The sequence below is a fragment of the Lycium barbarum genome, chromosome 2, assembly GCF_019175385.1.
Source record: "Lycium barbarum isolate Lr01 chromosome 2, ASM1917538v2, whole genome shotgun sequence".
In the NCBI taxonomy this organism is placed as follows: domain Eukaryota; kingdom Viridiplantae; phylum Streptophyta; class Magnoliopsida; order Solanales; family Solanaceae; genus Lycium; species Lycium barbarum.
Window position 1 is genome coordinate 152,471,149 of NC_083338.1, and position 16,274 is coordinate 152,487,422.

At 33.6% G+C, this 16,274-nt stretch overlaps 1 protein-coding gene across 1 annotated transcript; it reads right to left on the reverse strand.

Annotated features, from left to right (window-relative positions):
* Positions 1–8,742: 8,742 nt before the first annotated feature.
* On the reverse strand, positions 8,743–13,048 carry LOC132628219 (probable serine/threonine-protein kinase PBL21). Its single transcript, XM_060343980.1, has 5 exons — positions 12,285–13,048; positions 11,527–11,705; positions 11,161–11,350; positions 10,154–10,545; positions 8,743–9,507 (listed from the first exon to the last, which is right to left on the reverse strand). The coding sequence occupies exons 1-5, from the start codon at positions 12,370–12,372 to the stop codon at positions 9,250–9,252; spliced, it is 1,107 nt and encodes a 368-aa protein (XP_060199963.1). The 5' UTR covers positions 12,373–13,048; the 3' UTR covers positions 8,743–9,249.
* Positions 13,049–16,274: the final 3,226 nt, after the last annotated feature.

The following is a 16,274-nucleotide window of genomic DNA, read 5'->3' on the forward strand; positions in this document are numbered from 1 at the left end:
TTAATATTATCTCCTTTAGCTATTTGCTTTCATTTTAATTTCAGTTTGTTAATTTATTAGCCTTTTCACGACAATTCAGATGAAATTGTCGATTCCTAAGAACCTTATACTATAGTCATCTTGTATTATGTATTTTACAATTAATTTTGTGTGGTCTCTCTAACAGCTTAAGTTTTAAATAAAATGGTCACACTTCAACATGATATCAGAGGAGGCAGAAGTCCTAAGATCGAATCTCACGTCCACTCATTATAAAAAGAAAATTCCACGTGCTTGACCAATGAAAAAGAATCAGGCCCGCGTGAAGGAACGTGTTGAGAATATAATGAAATAATAAAAGTGAGCTCTCTCTAACAGCTTAAACTTTTTGATGATATGATCACACACTTCAACATATATAAAAAACCAAAGTTGCTCTGAAAACACACATGCAAACTGCAATGGGAACAAATTATTAATTGTATGGAATATAATATATGCTCTCAAACATGAAAATGTTGGTTTTTATATTACAGACGGTATCTTAAAAAAGACAAGGTACCTGAATTTAGGAGTTTTTTTTCTTTTCTTAAAAAAGGTGCGTGTAATTAAAAAAAGGAGTCAACTACACCGCGTCACACACGTCAAAAATATATGTACTATAAGCAAATCTTCGTGTGCCTTCTAAAATTGATTGAATTCGTCAGAAGTTATAAATATAACAATGATCCTTTGAAATTTAAAAGATATTCTTGAACTTTAAACTCCCATTAAATCCGGAAAGCACATTCATTTATTCCACCAAAATATTGCACAGATTGCCCTGCTTTTGGGATGGTCTTTAAATATTGCCCCTCATATTTGTGATCTTTAAATTTTGCCCGTCGCTTGAAAAATGGTCTTATACTTAAGGTTTTAGGTTCAAACCCCAGCTCAGGCATAAATTAAAAAAGAAAAACGCAAGGCAAGGCTTGGGTCACGTGTATGCCGGATCCGGCATACACTTGTTAAGAAATAACCAAAGTTATGCCAGACCCGACATACTTATGTCTTATGGGCAAACTTTTAGTTAAGCCTTAACTAAAAGTCTGCCCATCAGGCAAAACTTTTCCTTAAGACATAGTTTAGTTATGCCTTATGGGGCAGATTTTAGTTAAGGCATGACTAAAAGTATGCCCCATAAGACATAACTTTTCCTTAAGACATAGACTTTGTCTTATAAGGCAAACTTTTAGTTATGTCTTAAGGAAAAGTTCCGCCTTATGGGGCATACGTTTAGTTATGTCTTAACGGGCAGACTTTTAGTTAACGCATAACTAAAACTCTAAAAGTATGCCCCTAAGACGGAACTTTTCCTTAAGGCACAAACTTTGCCTTATAAGGCGGAACTTATAGCTATGACGGGTCCGGCATAACTTTAGTTATTCCTTAAGAAGTGTATGCCGGGTCCGGCATACACGCGACCCAAGCTTTGTTTTGTGATTTTTTTAAAAAAAATTTACGCCTGAGGTGGGGTTCAAACCCAGAACCCCATAATTTCTACACGAAGCTTAGAATTACAACGCAAAAGGCAAAAAAATAAAGGCCAACATTTTGAGGGGCAAAAACTAAAGACCATCCCAAAGAAGGGCAATCCGGCGAATTGCCCTTATTCCACATTCTGACAAGTGACGGCCATTTACCATTTACCATATATTTACTTCTAACATTGAAGAGGCGAATATAAATTTTGAGCGTAATTTTTTTTTACACCATCAATGAATTTTAACCTATAATAGCATAGCTAGTTAATTATCAATGATTATATTAGAAATTCACTTGTGTGTGTATATATATTCTTTAAACCGACTTAATCTCGCAATGTTAAACTTCATAAATTTTCATCTCAAATTCTCAATATATCCCGTTACATTTAAGATTTAACAGATTTAACTTATAAACTAATGGTAAAGAATTCATGTTGTAAAAATTTAACTAGTTCTATTGGGCAATTAATCTATCTTTATTTCGGATTATTAATTCACTTTTTATGGCGGTTATTTGTAATTTTCATTGATTATACTGTTTAAAACAATTATCCGAGTTACAAATCGCACTTCTGAAACATGATTTATAAATTTTCTGTAATGGGATTTATAAATTTAATTTCTAATAAGTCATTTCCCAGGCAATCAATTACCTTTGTTAATATAAAATAAATTTAAATTGCACTTCGAGTATGCATTTTACATATTTTTGAAATTCTCCAAAAAAAAAAAAAAAATACAACTGTAAAAATTTCCAGCCGAAATTGCTCAATTTGGAAATATTTTCATGTCCTTGAATAAATCAATGGTTGATTAAGTTTTTTCCCCACGAACCACCTCAATTTGAATTCTTGGTAAATTACTGTACCGTTTGACTCTTTTATAGTATTAAATTTTATTTTCTCTTTCAAGAAATAACTTATGTTTATTTTATTTTCCACAATGAGAACTTGTTCTTGATTGGAAAAAAAAAATAGGGTCAACACCACAATTGAATACTCTAATTTATATTGTGTAAACCAAGCAATATATGGCTAATGAAAGAGATAGTATAAAGATGAGAATTGGTTTATCAGACTGAGTCTATTGGATCTTTATTTTAAGTCTATTTGGGACTTACTCTCCATTCCAATGGGTACTATCATGGACCTACACATGAAGCACAAAGTCCAATCTTCCATTTATTTATGGCTTATGTTGTCGCTTACCCAAACTATGGGGCACAACATATTTTGAAAGTAATAATGAAATACCGAAGGATACAACAAACACACACTCAATCTCCATACCAAAAGGGCTAAAATTACCCCTGATCTTTGGAAAATAGTTCATTCATACCCTTCGTTATACTTTAGGATCAATTATACCCTTATCGTTATACTATGGGGTCAATTATATCCTTATGTCTAATAGCTGTCACGTGGCATCATCCCAGCCCTTCAAAATTATTTTCCCCTCAAATAATTTTTTACCTACTAAAATAACCCAACCCGACCCGATTTGTTTTTCTTTCCAGCCAAGGGGTATTGTGTTGGGTCCGTATCAGTTTGGCTGGGAAAAAAAATCTAGTCGGGTTGGGTTATTTTAGTGGGTAAAAAATTATTTGAGGTGAAAATAATTTTGAAGGGCTGGGATGATGCCACGTGGCAGCTGTTAGACATAAGGGTATAATTGACCCCATAGTATAATGGTAAAGGTATAATTGGCCCTAAAGTATAACGAAGGGTATGGATAAACTATTTTCCAAAGTTCAGGGGTAATTTTGGCCCTTTTCCAATCTCCATATGTGTAACACATATATATACGCAAAACTAAATGCAGAACTCAATTACGTACTAACATCCCGTGTCGGCGCTATCCTAGATTTTGAAACTCATAAAGTACGACTTTTGGCTCTGCTTCTGCATGCATGTACGTTATGTATGTATGCAGGGGCAAATTTTTGTTGAAAAAATAGGTCACGTAAACATATAGTCCTTCGATTAAATTCGATATATTATGTGTATAATTCTTGAAATATATCTAATATTAACTTAAGGAACCCATGGACAATTAAGGTTTAATTCCTCAAGGTTGAGGGATGGAAACCTATTTGTTGCACGGTTGCATTTAAAAAATATAAAAATTCTAAAACAACATTTAATTATGCATATAAAACTACTTACTTATCTTTTGCTCGCCAAGTTAATATCGCTATAAAATTCTATATCTTATCTTAAAAGCAATAGTAAACCCATCCTTTTGAATTCCTGAATATCTGTATGTATGCACGCTAATAATTAATTAACTTAAAGGGTTTGCTGAAGACTTCCAGAAAAGTTCCTGTAGTTTTGGTTAGGGAAATTTGCACTTTTAGTTCTTAAAATATTGACAAAATTCTGATTTTAATCATTGGAGTTGTAATTAGCGCATTTTGGTTTTTATTCTTTTGCTTATTAATCTTTGTAAATTTAATGAACTATTAACTGTACACCAATTAATAACGCATATGTTCTGCTAATTTTTGTGTATTTCCTACGTAAAAGAAATAAAAGCAAATACCTTGATTGATCAACGATTAAACTCATCTAGTGAAACATTACAAGGACCAAAGTTATGATTTACTGATGGAGTAGTTAATATGTTACAAGTGCCATTATCCCTTTTGGTTAATAAACAGAATCGATATTAATTTTACCTAACTTGAGGTTTAGTTTATCAAGATTAAAATGCGATTCGGATATAAAAATCATAGCAAATTTGAACTTATAGCAAATTCAAACTTGACTAACCCTTAAACGCTCGTTGCTAAATTGGAAAGTTTAACAACTAAAAACAACACGTTGACCTATAGAAAAATTTGATCTATTTAGGGCAAGTTCTATAAAGCGGTGGTTAGACCGACTATGTTGTATGGGGCGGAGTGCTGGCCAGTTAAGATCTCTCACGTTCAAAAGATGAAAGTAGCCGAGATGAGAATGTTGAGATGGATGTGTGGCCACACCAGGAGCGACAGGATTAGGAATGAGGATATTCGGGATAAGGTGGGGGTGGCCTCGGTGGAAGACAAGATGCGAGAAGCGAGATTGAGATGGTTTGGGCATGTGAAGAGGAGAGACAAAGATGCCCCAGTGCGGAGGTGTGAGAGGTTGGCTATGGATGGTTTCAGACGAGGTAGGGGTAGGCCGAAGAAGTATTGGGGAAAGGTAATTAGACACGACATGGCACAATTACAGCTTACCGAGGACATGACCTTAGATAGGAGGGTTTGGAGGACCCAAATTAGGGTAGAAGGCTAGTAGATAGTATCGTTATCCGTTCTTATTAGTAGTCGCAGTATTGCAATATAATTTCTTGTGCTCCGATTTGTGCTATTATCTGCTATTTCTTGTGCTTTGATTATCCTGTGGCATCTGTGTCGATTGCATTATTTTATTTTATATTATTGCTTTTCCATGTCGCTTTGAATTTTTTAGCCTTATCTGACTTTTTTTATGCTTTTATGCTTTTCTTGAGTCGAGGGTCTTTCGGAAACAGCCGTCCTACCTTGGTAGGAGTAAGGTCTGCGTACACTGTACCTTCCCCAGACCCCACGATGTGGGATTTCACTGGGTTGTTGTTGTTGTTGTTGTTGTTTGCCTCTTCTGCTGGAAAAAGAATTGATTAGTATTACAAGTTTTTTGATTTTTTTTTTTTTTAAAAGCAACAACATACAAAGAATAGCTAATATACAATTTATTTTACTCTTTCATCCTAAATCAGAAGTCTCGAGTTCGAACCTTGATTATGGAGTCACCTTTACCTAGGGGTGTACATGAACCGGGTTGGTTTGGGTTTTTAAATACCAAATCAAACCAATTGCATCGGGTTTTTAAATCTATAAACCAAACCAACAAAAGTCGGGTTTTCTCGGTTTTTTCGGGTTGCTCGAGTTTTTCGGGGTTTTTTTCGGCAAAGTCTTCATCAAAACATATAGCTTGTATTTCAAATATTTCTTTAGTCCCATTAAGATACGACTATCTAATTAAAATATTATTTAAGAAATAACACAATGTGAGATGAGAGATGACATTGTACTATATTCAACAACAAAAAGGTAACGAGAAAATCGCATAAAATAAAATGATCATATATATAATCTAAAAGTACTAAGTCATGCTATAATAAATACGGCTAATTTATAAGGCATATAGAAAATGATTATAATTTAAAAGTATTAAGTCATGCTAAAATAAGTAAGGCTAATACATATTAATTACATGACTAGATATTAAAGAAAAAAATAACATAAAGTTATGGATTTTTACTATTTTAGAATTGATTTGTTTTGTTAGCATTAGTTTCATTCCTAGCATTTTTATTTTAGCATTAGTATGAATTTGATTTTTTTTTTTTTTTTGAGTTACTAACATCTATGGGCTATAAATCTTATTGGACTATTCAGAATTCTAAATCCAAACTTAAAATAATATACTAAAAGATAAAAAACAATGAAAAGTTTAAGAAATATTTATAAATAAACTTTTTTCTATATAAAATATTTTTAAAATTTTATATATGTAATGTCAGGTTGGTTTGACTTTTTTTTAATTAAATTCAAACCAAACCAATGGCGGTCGAGGTTTTCTTTCTAAAACCAAACCAAGTCAAACCAAACCACTAGTCGGGTTTTTTTCTCGGTTTTTTTCTCGGTTTGATTCGGATTTTTGGTTTGGTGCGGCTTGTCGGTTTTCTTTGTACACCCCTACCTTTACCCCTCCCAATGTGAAACTTTTTAGGTCCCAATGAGATTACTGGACACCGGATGACAAATAACAATAATGAAATACAATTTATTTTCATATTCTAAGAAGACCTTTTTACATTTTGGACTACTAGTTCGAGAGAGACATGTTGAAGAAGAAATCGTCAACGTTAAGAAGCAAATTACTGCAGTAATATTTTTTCCTTTTTTGGGGGATAAATTGCAATATTACAGTCTAGCTGCTGGCTTTTAAATTTATAGATCATATACGCCACAATTTTCAATCTTTGTCAACTTTATTATCTTTATTTTCTCTAATATGTATCTGTTTGAGCAGTTCAATTTCCATTTGTTGAATTAAATATAATTATTGTACTATAGCTGTCTAGTCTTCTGTTTATATATATGAAGTGTTGGATATGAGCTGTAGTAAACTACTCATAACATCAAGACTTAATTAACCTTTATATTTTGAACCATGATCTAGTTTTTTAATGTTCTACCTTCACTTATGGTTTATTGTTTTTTCATGTCATCATGCGATTGTCATTAAAATTAAACATTGGTTTCCAATGTACTCCACATGATTCTATAATACTAGTTGCATTTAACTTCCATGCCATTATTTAACGTGCGTGAGTTTTTACAGTACTAATCTAAAACTCAGAAAAAAGATCAGAATTACAGTAGATTAACAGCCAACATAAAATTTGTCAATATGATGATTCCACTGTCAGTATATTATGTAATATTATAATATTGCAATTTTCTATATCTGAAGTCTCTATCAACTAAATTCTCCATTTTCACCAGATTTGAGATATGCGACTAGATACTTTCTTTAAATCTATAATCTCCTATCAACTAGATTTTTTTTTTCACGATTACTAACTTTACTAACCTTGCATCTATCTTAAAATTTTGTTGGACCAAATCTCATGTAGTTCGTGGGCAATTCACAGTTCACTGATCAAAGTCGGTTAGTTCAATGTTCTTATTCCTTTTGTTCTCTGAATATTTATTCAAGTACTTATTAGAATGCACATTTGCACTGGGTCTAATAAGTGGTAGTAAATCTGTAAATGGTACTCTTATCAAAACTTCAATCGTGATAAAATCTGTTTAAGATATCATTCAAAAAAGAGTCGTGTAATCCTTCATTCTTTCTAAGTAATTCGCTTCAAAACTCATTGAGCCTGTTTGGATGGGCTTATGCCTATAAGCTGAAAACAGCTTATAAGTCAAAAAAAAAAAGTTGGGGTAGTCTAACTTATTTTTTTTGGCTTATAAGCTGAAACAGCTTATAAGCTGCTTTAGATAAGCTAAGTCAAATAGACCCAATTATTTTTTTGAACTTATTTTAAGCACAAAATGATTTTAAGCTGGCCAGCCAAACACTCAAAAAAACTGAAAACAGCTTATAAGCAACTTATAAGCCAATCCAAACAGGCTCATTATGAAAAGCCCCATAACATCAAATTTAGTTCAATCACTTCAAAACTGGTTATGAAAAGCCCCATAACATCATTTTTAGCTCATTCACATCAAGATTGGTTATGAACGTTGGGTAATATCATCTTTGACCACCTTCCAGTGTACGCAACCACTAAAACGAAACAATTGGTCCGACTGCTAAAGAATATACACTAAACAGATTATACATGATTCCTAAAAGATTGACTTTTATTTATTATCATAAGTCCGACATGAAACAATGAATTAGAGACTGTTTGTAAGCAAATTGTGAACACGAATAAAATAGGAGAAATGGACACTTTTTTGAAATCCCCTTAGAAGCACTTGAGGCGACACTATTGGGTACTGAAACAAAATGGATCTTAATGAAGCAAAATTAATATTGAAGATTCAATTAGCCCTCATAGTTGTTGTAGGAGCAATAAAGTTCTTTACTGCAACAGTTTCTCTTCAAAGCTAATCTAAACTCACAATAAACTTAATAGTCTTTTACATTGGTTTATTTACTTTATAGACAAATAAATAAGCAGCCCTGACCATAGACTTGTGTTTTAGAATATCCAAATAATGTGAAACAAGACTCATGCTTTACTATGTTACAGTAAAAAAAACATAAGACAAAGCACTGTACATTTTGCTTGCTAACTCGAAGGAAACATCATCTGAAACACCAAAAAGGTTTGTACTACTTTAACAAATCCTATATGCTAATAGAAGAACAAAATTGGAACACGTCTGGAGGGAGGTCAAGTGAGAAATGAAATAGCCACTATATCTCCACCGACCACAGCTTGCATCTATTCATACAAGTCCAAAAATTAGCAAATTTGTCTCATCTTCAACTTTATAAATCTGACGTCAACAGATTTGCAACAAGAGGATAGCAAAAATCTAAACGGTAAGAGGCACTAGAGCAATATATAGCAGATACCTCGTCGAATTAGTTAAGGTGTGATCAAGCTGGCCCGAACACCACGGTTATAAAATTTTTAAAAAAAAATGATGCCTACAGGATAATAGTAGTCTTTATATTACAGATTTCCGGTCCACAATCAAATTTCTATTTCAAGGCATGTAAATTACATATTGATCTGATCGTCCTCAAAGGCAATTTCACGACTATATTTACCTGTTCAGACATCATAGTCTTATACTAATAAACAAAGATTAGAAGAAATGGAAACTTCCTCAAGCTACACACCAACCAAACAGGAGAAAAAAAAAAAGATGTAGACCAGAGAAGCGTAAAAGAATGTTTCTAAAAATATATCTGCATCAAATATACCTGCATCAACCTACCTTTATCGAATCCAACACACTGAAATGGTCAGAAATATATTTAACTAACTTTCACTTGGAACAAAATCCTAACTACAATATTTAGTTGACATTCTGTGCATCTTCTTTACTAACTCATCATATCAGCGGAAGCGCATTGGATGTGAAATTTTTTCTTGCCTCATACTCCTCAAAAGCTAAGAGTATTTTCTTAACTTTAACACGGAGGAGATTTACTTCCAAAAGTTCGCTTTCTTGAACTGACGTTTAATTCTCCTTGTGTTGATTTGTTTGATTTCCAGTATGTGCACCACCTCCTTGCGAATCAGACATTTCAGCTTGTGAGACGAGATAGTCAAGTGCGACAACAATATCACTGATGTTGGGGCGAACTTTGGCATGTTCCTGAATACACATTGCAGTAATTGCAATTGCCTGCCGCAAAGAGCGAACAGAGAGCTGACCATTCAACAAAGGATCAACCATTTGAGCAAACTTATTTCGGTCCTTTAGGAAGGGAAGAGACTGCAATCAAGCAAACAATTTCTCAGATCAAGAATCCTCGATGGAACACAACAACAACAACAACATACCCAGTGAAATCCCACAATGTGAGGTCTGGGGAGGGTAAAGTGTACGCAGACCATACCCCTATCTCGGAAGACAGGGAGGCTGTTTCCGAAAGACCCTCGGCTCAAGAGAAGAACTGATCTCCTTAACTGTCCTAAAATTGTGCCCCTCGATGGAACACATAAAGATAATAACATCTTTTACTTTTGGGTCAGCAAATGTTAAACTATTAATAAGGCATAAGGCATATCTGCTCAATTTTGCATACTTTAAGGGCATATTTTGTTTATCAATCAGCTAATTAGGTTAGTTGGGGGCTTCTGTTAAATTAAAGGCATATTTGGATCAGCTTCCGTTAAATTAAGGGCATATTTGGACCAATTACTGAACGTAAGGGCATATTTGAGCTAAACTACTAACAAAGGGCATATCTGCACAATATCGAATACTTTAAGGGCGTACGAACCTTTTCCGAACAAACGGTTAATGTTATCTATGTATAGAGATTACAAAATCTGAAAACCATAGTGCAGAAGATTTAAGCTGGCCGTGTAAGTAGACAAAAATTAATATGTAGGGACATTAGATAATATAAACTCACCCAAACAACAAGGTTCTGTTCTCCTGGCATTTTAGAGGTATCATAAGCCTTTCGCCCTGTTATTAGCTCCAACAGGACAACACCAAAACTATAGATATCAGATTTCAGAGTCAATTTTCCACTCATAGCATACTCAGGGGCACAGTATCCATAGGTTCCCATCACTCGCGTTGAAACATGGGTGTTTTCGCCAACAGGTCCCAACTTTGCAAGTCCAAAATCTGACAGTTTTGGGTTGAAATCATTGTCCAACAATATGTTTGAAGATTTCAAATCACGGTAAATGACAGGCGGATTTGCTTTGCAGTGAAGATACTCAAGTCCATGAGCTGCACCAGCAGCAATTTTAAGTCTTGTGCTCCAACTCAGTGGCTTCATTCCCGGTTCCAAATCTACAATATCAATAGTGATATACTGTTCAGATTACAGCACCAGTAAGTAAGATAACTCCAAATATTACAATAAAATACGTGATTAGAAGGAAAATTGCTAATGTCAGGTATTATAACCATAAGGGGTCATTTGGTACGGTTTATTAGGTAGAATAATGCTGGTATAAAATTTTAGTATAATGTTGGGTTCCAAATTTAAGTCTAGTACAACTAATACCAGTATTACTTATACACCCTATTTAATGCTATTCTTATACATAGTAAACCATGGTTTTAACAATACCAGTACTATTATTATATACGCCCTATTCAGTACTATTATGCAATGCATGTTATTTTTCATACAGCAAACCAAACTGTCAATAAGAACTGATCCCAGCATAACTAATCCCAGCATTACTAATCCCATCATAACTTGTCTTCGAACCAACGACCCCTAATAGTACTAGAATTCAGTTGAAAGTATGACCAAATAGACATGAGGATCAAGATTTGTGATTCAACATCTTCAAAGTTCAAGAGGAAGAAGAACAAGTTGACTAACAAAACTCAGATAAACAAAGAAGGAACTCCAACATTTCTAAGGATATTACAAGTGGAAAGAAATTAAATTACCAAACAGATGATTCTCCAGACTACCCATTGGCATGAACTCATAAACCAAGAGCCTTTGGTCTCCATCAGTGCAGTATCCGATCAAGTTGACAAGATTTTTGTGATGTAGTAAACTCAACATGAGGACCTCCACAATGAACTCCTGGTTTCCTTGAATGCCGTCGAGATTAAGTTGTTTGATTGCAACAACCTGTTCACAAGATTTAAACAAACAACAATAAACAATCACCAAGTGCAACACGAGGACCTCCCTTGTTTTCTTTCGAATAACATAGAAAAACGCTGTACCTTTTGAGACAGATAATAGAATGTCAGAAGTATGTGTGAAAATCAAAAGCCATTAGCTAGAGAAAGTAGAAAACTTGCCAGGTTTGATTCTAGGAGACCCTTGTATACACTTCCAAAACCGCCTTCGCCAAGACGATTAGCTTCCTTGAAATTCTGGGTTGCTAAGGCAAGTTCTTTGAAAGTGAACTTGCGTGCGACATTTTGATTGTTGTTTTCACCGCCTTTCCCTCCTAACGAATGTCCTTTTCTACCTTTACCTAAACATGAACAAAGCACCATATTTCAATAACATGAAAAACAAAACATCACATGATCAAATTCCACATCTCCCAGATGCAACTCAAATATCAGATATTACTCCCTCCGTCCCAAAAAAGCTGTCACGTTTCGCCTTTCAAGAGTCAATTGACTGATCTTCAAAGTTAAATTGGACTAGTTAAATTTTACAATTTAAATCAAAATTTAGATATTCAAGAACCATACGGAAAGTACTATAAGTTGCAATTCTTCTTGTATTAATATGGTGAAAATTACATCTAAAATGTTAGTCAAAGTTCATGAAATTTAACTCTCGAAAATCAAAACGTGACAAGTATTTCAGAATGGAGAGAGTAGTAACAACATGGATTATAGATAACCTTAACTAGTTCTAGAATCATACTACGAAACGGGGCCAGACTTTAACATAACATGAACCACATTGTGTGACAGCCAAAAAAAAAAAAAATGATAAACAGAGATTATACTATGATAGTAGTTCCTACATTATATCAGAAACTAAAAATTGAATCTTTTATCTAAGTAGATAATAACAAAGGAATAATTAAGAAGCAAACCTGAAGTTTTAATGGATCTTGAAGGCATGTCTTCATCAAAATCTCTTACATCTTCTCGATTAAAGCTCATGCAACAAAAGCAAACCATTTTTTTTTTCTTCCAATTACTTTACAAACAAAATGCAGATTTTTCAAAAACAACAAAACCCCACCTCAAATTTTAGCTAGAATTACAATATATGAGCTCAGAAAAGGATCATAAAAATGGGATTTTTAAAATGTGAAGAAAATAAAAAACAAGAAAGGAAAGAAGAATTTGGAGCTTAGAAAAGAAAGAAGATTTCTAAACCTAGTTCTATGAAGAAAAAAAATACGAAAAAGATTGAAGCTTTCACATTCATAGATCTGCAAATACAATAAAGACAACCAAACAAATATAAATAAATATATTATTAACAATTACATTGAACTAAAAATGGGTCCTAAATATTCTGTAGTACTATCTTCTATGACCATATGAATAAAAAGAAGTAAAAATGTCAAAGTTTTAATAATTACCAAATTTAAACCCAAGCTAAAAATAACATTAAACCAAAAATGGGTCCTAAACAACTGTCATAATTAAGAACACTTTGAACAAATAAAGTAAAAGAATATCATAAAAATCCCAATAAATTTCTTAAAATCAACAAATATCCTCCAGCTCCTCATTTAGTGCCAGCTTTAACGGTAATCCTTATTTACCACCCACCCACCAAAATAAAAAAAAACAAAAAAATCTTTTTAAAGTGGGCCTTTTTGGGTATAAATTAAATTTGAAGGGGGTGGGGGAAATTTTATTAAAGCAAAAGATGAGCATTTAAAGTTCACTTTGATTATAGTTGCAGGTCGTTTTCAATGGCAAACTCGCATTTAAACGTTTGGGTGAGGGAAAGGATGAAATTACACATTTGACCTTCTTGTTTGGTCTATTTTTCGTTTATAAATTACTTGACATAATAATACCCTTTCATCAACTTTTACTTGTCCGATTTGAAAAATTAAGACATAATGTAATCATTTAATTTCTACTTTAACTTTATTATTAATTATAATCATTTCTCTATGTGTTTTTTTAAAATATTAAATTTATTTTATTCAAAGGGTGATAAAATAAATTTATTATTATATTAATTACTTTTGGAACAAGAGTAATAAATAAACATGATAGAGAAACGCGTTAGCGCCGTTAGCCGTTATAGATTCTGCATGGAATTTGAGTCCTAATATTTAGGTGGGAGATGGGGTCATCCTTAATAATTTATTCAAATAAAATATTGCCTTTAAAAATTGATTTTGGAGTTTATGATACGTTCGATGTAAGATCCTTTTTCCAACTTAAAAGTTGGTATATATAACGAATCAGACGAACTATTTTACTAGAAGGTGAGAGAAATAGTAAAATTTCATGCAAGATGAGTGTGAACAAGTTAATAGGCTACATTCTAGAGGATAGATTTAGAATGATTTATTAAAACTTAATTTATTATATAAGAAGTTGATTAACGGACAACTAGACAAGGTCGTATTTTAGTCTATTTAAATTCCACGCAATGGCAGCTGTAATGCGTACAAAATAAGCTTTTTAATAGATTTATATGTGGAAATATAATTTAGTATAAATAAATATATGTTCATTAACCACTTAAATTTTTGGATAAAATATGAAAAACCACCATCAAGTTAAGCAACCTTTCTATCTCCAAATTAAAGAACAATAGCTATCAAAATATAGTGAAACCATCACCTAGAAAAGCAAAGAAAAATAAAAATAAAGTAGGAAACTTCCCGGATTGCCCTTCATATGGAGTGGTCTTTAATTTTTGTCTCTCAAATCGTTGGTCTTTAAGTTTTGCTCCTGCTTCTCATTTAATGAAATTTGTAGGCCAAAGTATCCTTATTCGCTGGTCCACGAAACCAGAGATACTGGGTTCGATACCCAGCATAGCAGAGGCGATGAATTTCGCTATTTTTTTTACCCAAAAAAAAAAATCGCAAGGCACAAGTTTAGAGAACCTTTGCCTTGTCCAGCATAAGTTTTGTAAGAATTAAATTATCCGATAAGTTGTGTAGTAACTAATTGGCAATGCATAAGTTTAGAGAAACTTTGCCTTGTCCACATAATTTCTTTAGGAATTAAATTTTCCGGCATAAGTTGTGTAGTGCCGACCGAATTAGTCACTACACAATTTATGCCGGAAAATTTAATTTCTACAGAAATTATGCCGGACAAAGTAAAGTTTCTATAAACTTATGCCTTACGAAATTAGGTGGGCAGGCCGATTTTTTTTTTCGATGTCAGTGTATTTTCGACCACTTCTTTGTAACTTAAAGTGGCGAAGGACAAAAATATAAGACCAGTGATTTGAGGGCAAAAAATTAAAGAACCCCCCACCCCACCCCCACCCCCACCCCAAGATAGGGCCATTCGTGCGAATGACCCAGTAGGAAAACCTACCATTTTTTGTGCAGATTGTCCTTCAAAGGCACTGGTCTTTAATATTTGTCCCTCAAATTTATGGTCTTTAATTTTTTCCCTTAACCTAATACCCCGAAGTTCTGTGTTCGAACCCCAGCTCAGTTAAAAAAAAAATTGCAAGGCAAAGGTTTAGATTCGCAAGACATGCAAAACTCTACCTTAAGGGAGAGTTTGAAATTCTGTAAAACTCTGCCTAAGTCCTAACTTTGCTACGAAACTCTGCCTGTGATTTTTTTTTTTTTTACTGAGCTGTGGTTCGAACCCCAAACATCATGGTATTAGGCGAAGCCAAAAATTAAATACCACCAATTTGAGAGCCAAAAATTAAAATCCAGTGCCTTTTGAAGGATGATCATGCAAATGACCCAAAGCTACTTCTTCTTGGGCCTCTGTTGGGTTGCACTCTGACTGCTAAGATGATTGAAGTAGGCCCATATCTTAACTTGTTGACCTATGGACCTTTAAATGCAAAACTGGGCTAATTGGCCCTCTAGATATTGGTCTGCAGCATTGGAGAGGCCCATATAGGAAACAGATAAAAGGGATGTCTATCCAAACAAAGGCTGGTCATTAATTTTTGTTCCTCAAATTGCTGGTTTTTAATTTTTGTCCTTCGCTTAAAAAGGTGTCTGAAAATACCGCGAGGTTCTAGATTCGAACCCCCGCTCAGTAAAAAAAAATAAAAATCACAAGGCATAAGTTCATATGCAACTATGCCTATTCGCTATGTAGTTACATAAAAACTATGCCGGACACGGCAAAGGTTTCTATGAAACTACATAGAACCTATGCCTATATGCATAGTTTCGAAATTGAACTTCCTTTCCACGAACCTTTGCGGGACAAGGCATAGGTTCTATGTAACTTCTCCCGAAAAGGCATGCGTGCCTTGCAAAATTATTATTATTTTCGAATTTGCTGGGGATCGAACCCAGAATCTCTGATGCGAAAAGGATACTTTAGCCCACAAATTTTCATTAAATGAGAAGTAGGGCACAAATTTTCATTAAATGAGAAGTAGGGCAAAATTAAAGACCATCGAATTGAGGGACAAAATGAAAGATCAGTCCGTATGAAGGACAATCCATGCAATTTTTTGTATTGCACTGACAAACCAAACTGTGGCCCAATACCAATGGTAACAGATATGCTGCTAGAAATTGCAAAAAATGACACCGTAAGAGCGGTCTTAAATTTTTTCCCCACTTAACAAGATCTTTGAAAGTGGCTTATGTTGCCCGTCAAACATGACTAAAATCCACATTTTATGTGCATGAGTGAAGATGCTAACAACGTCAGTTATCTAGCTACATTCCATTACTGGTTGACATTGTTTTGAAAATTTTTTATTCCGATTACTGCTTGTTAAATTCTGTTAGGTTCTTTGTCAAATATTAATTGATTTAATCCATATTCTTTATTATGAGATGTATTCAGACGTAAATATTGGCATTATTCACTTCAATTTAATTGATATTTTTATTAAAGTTAAATTTATTTGATTTAGTATAAATGCATATCTGAACTGTCCT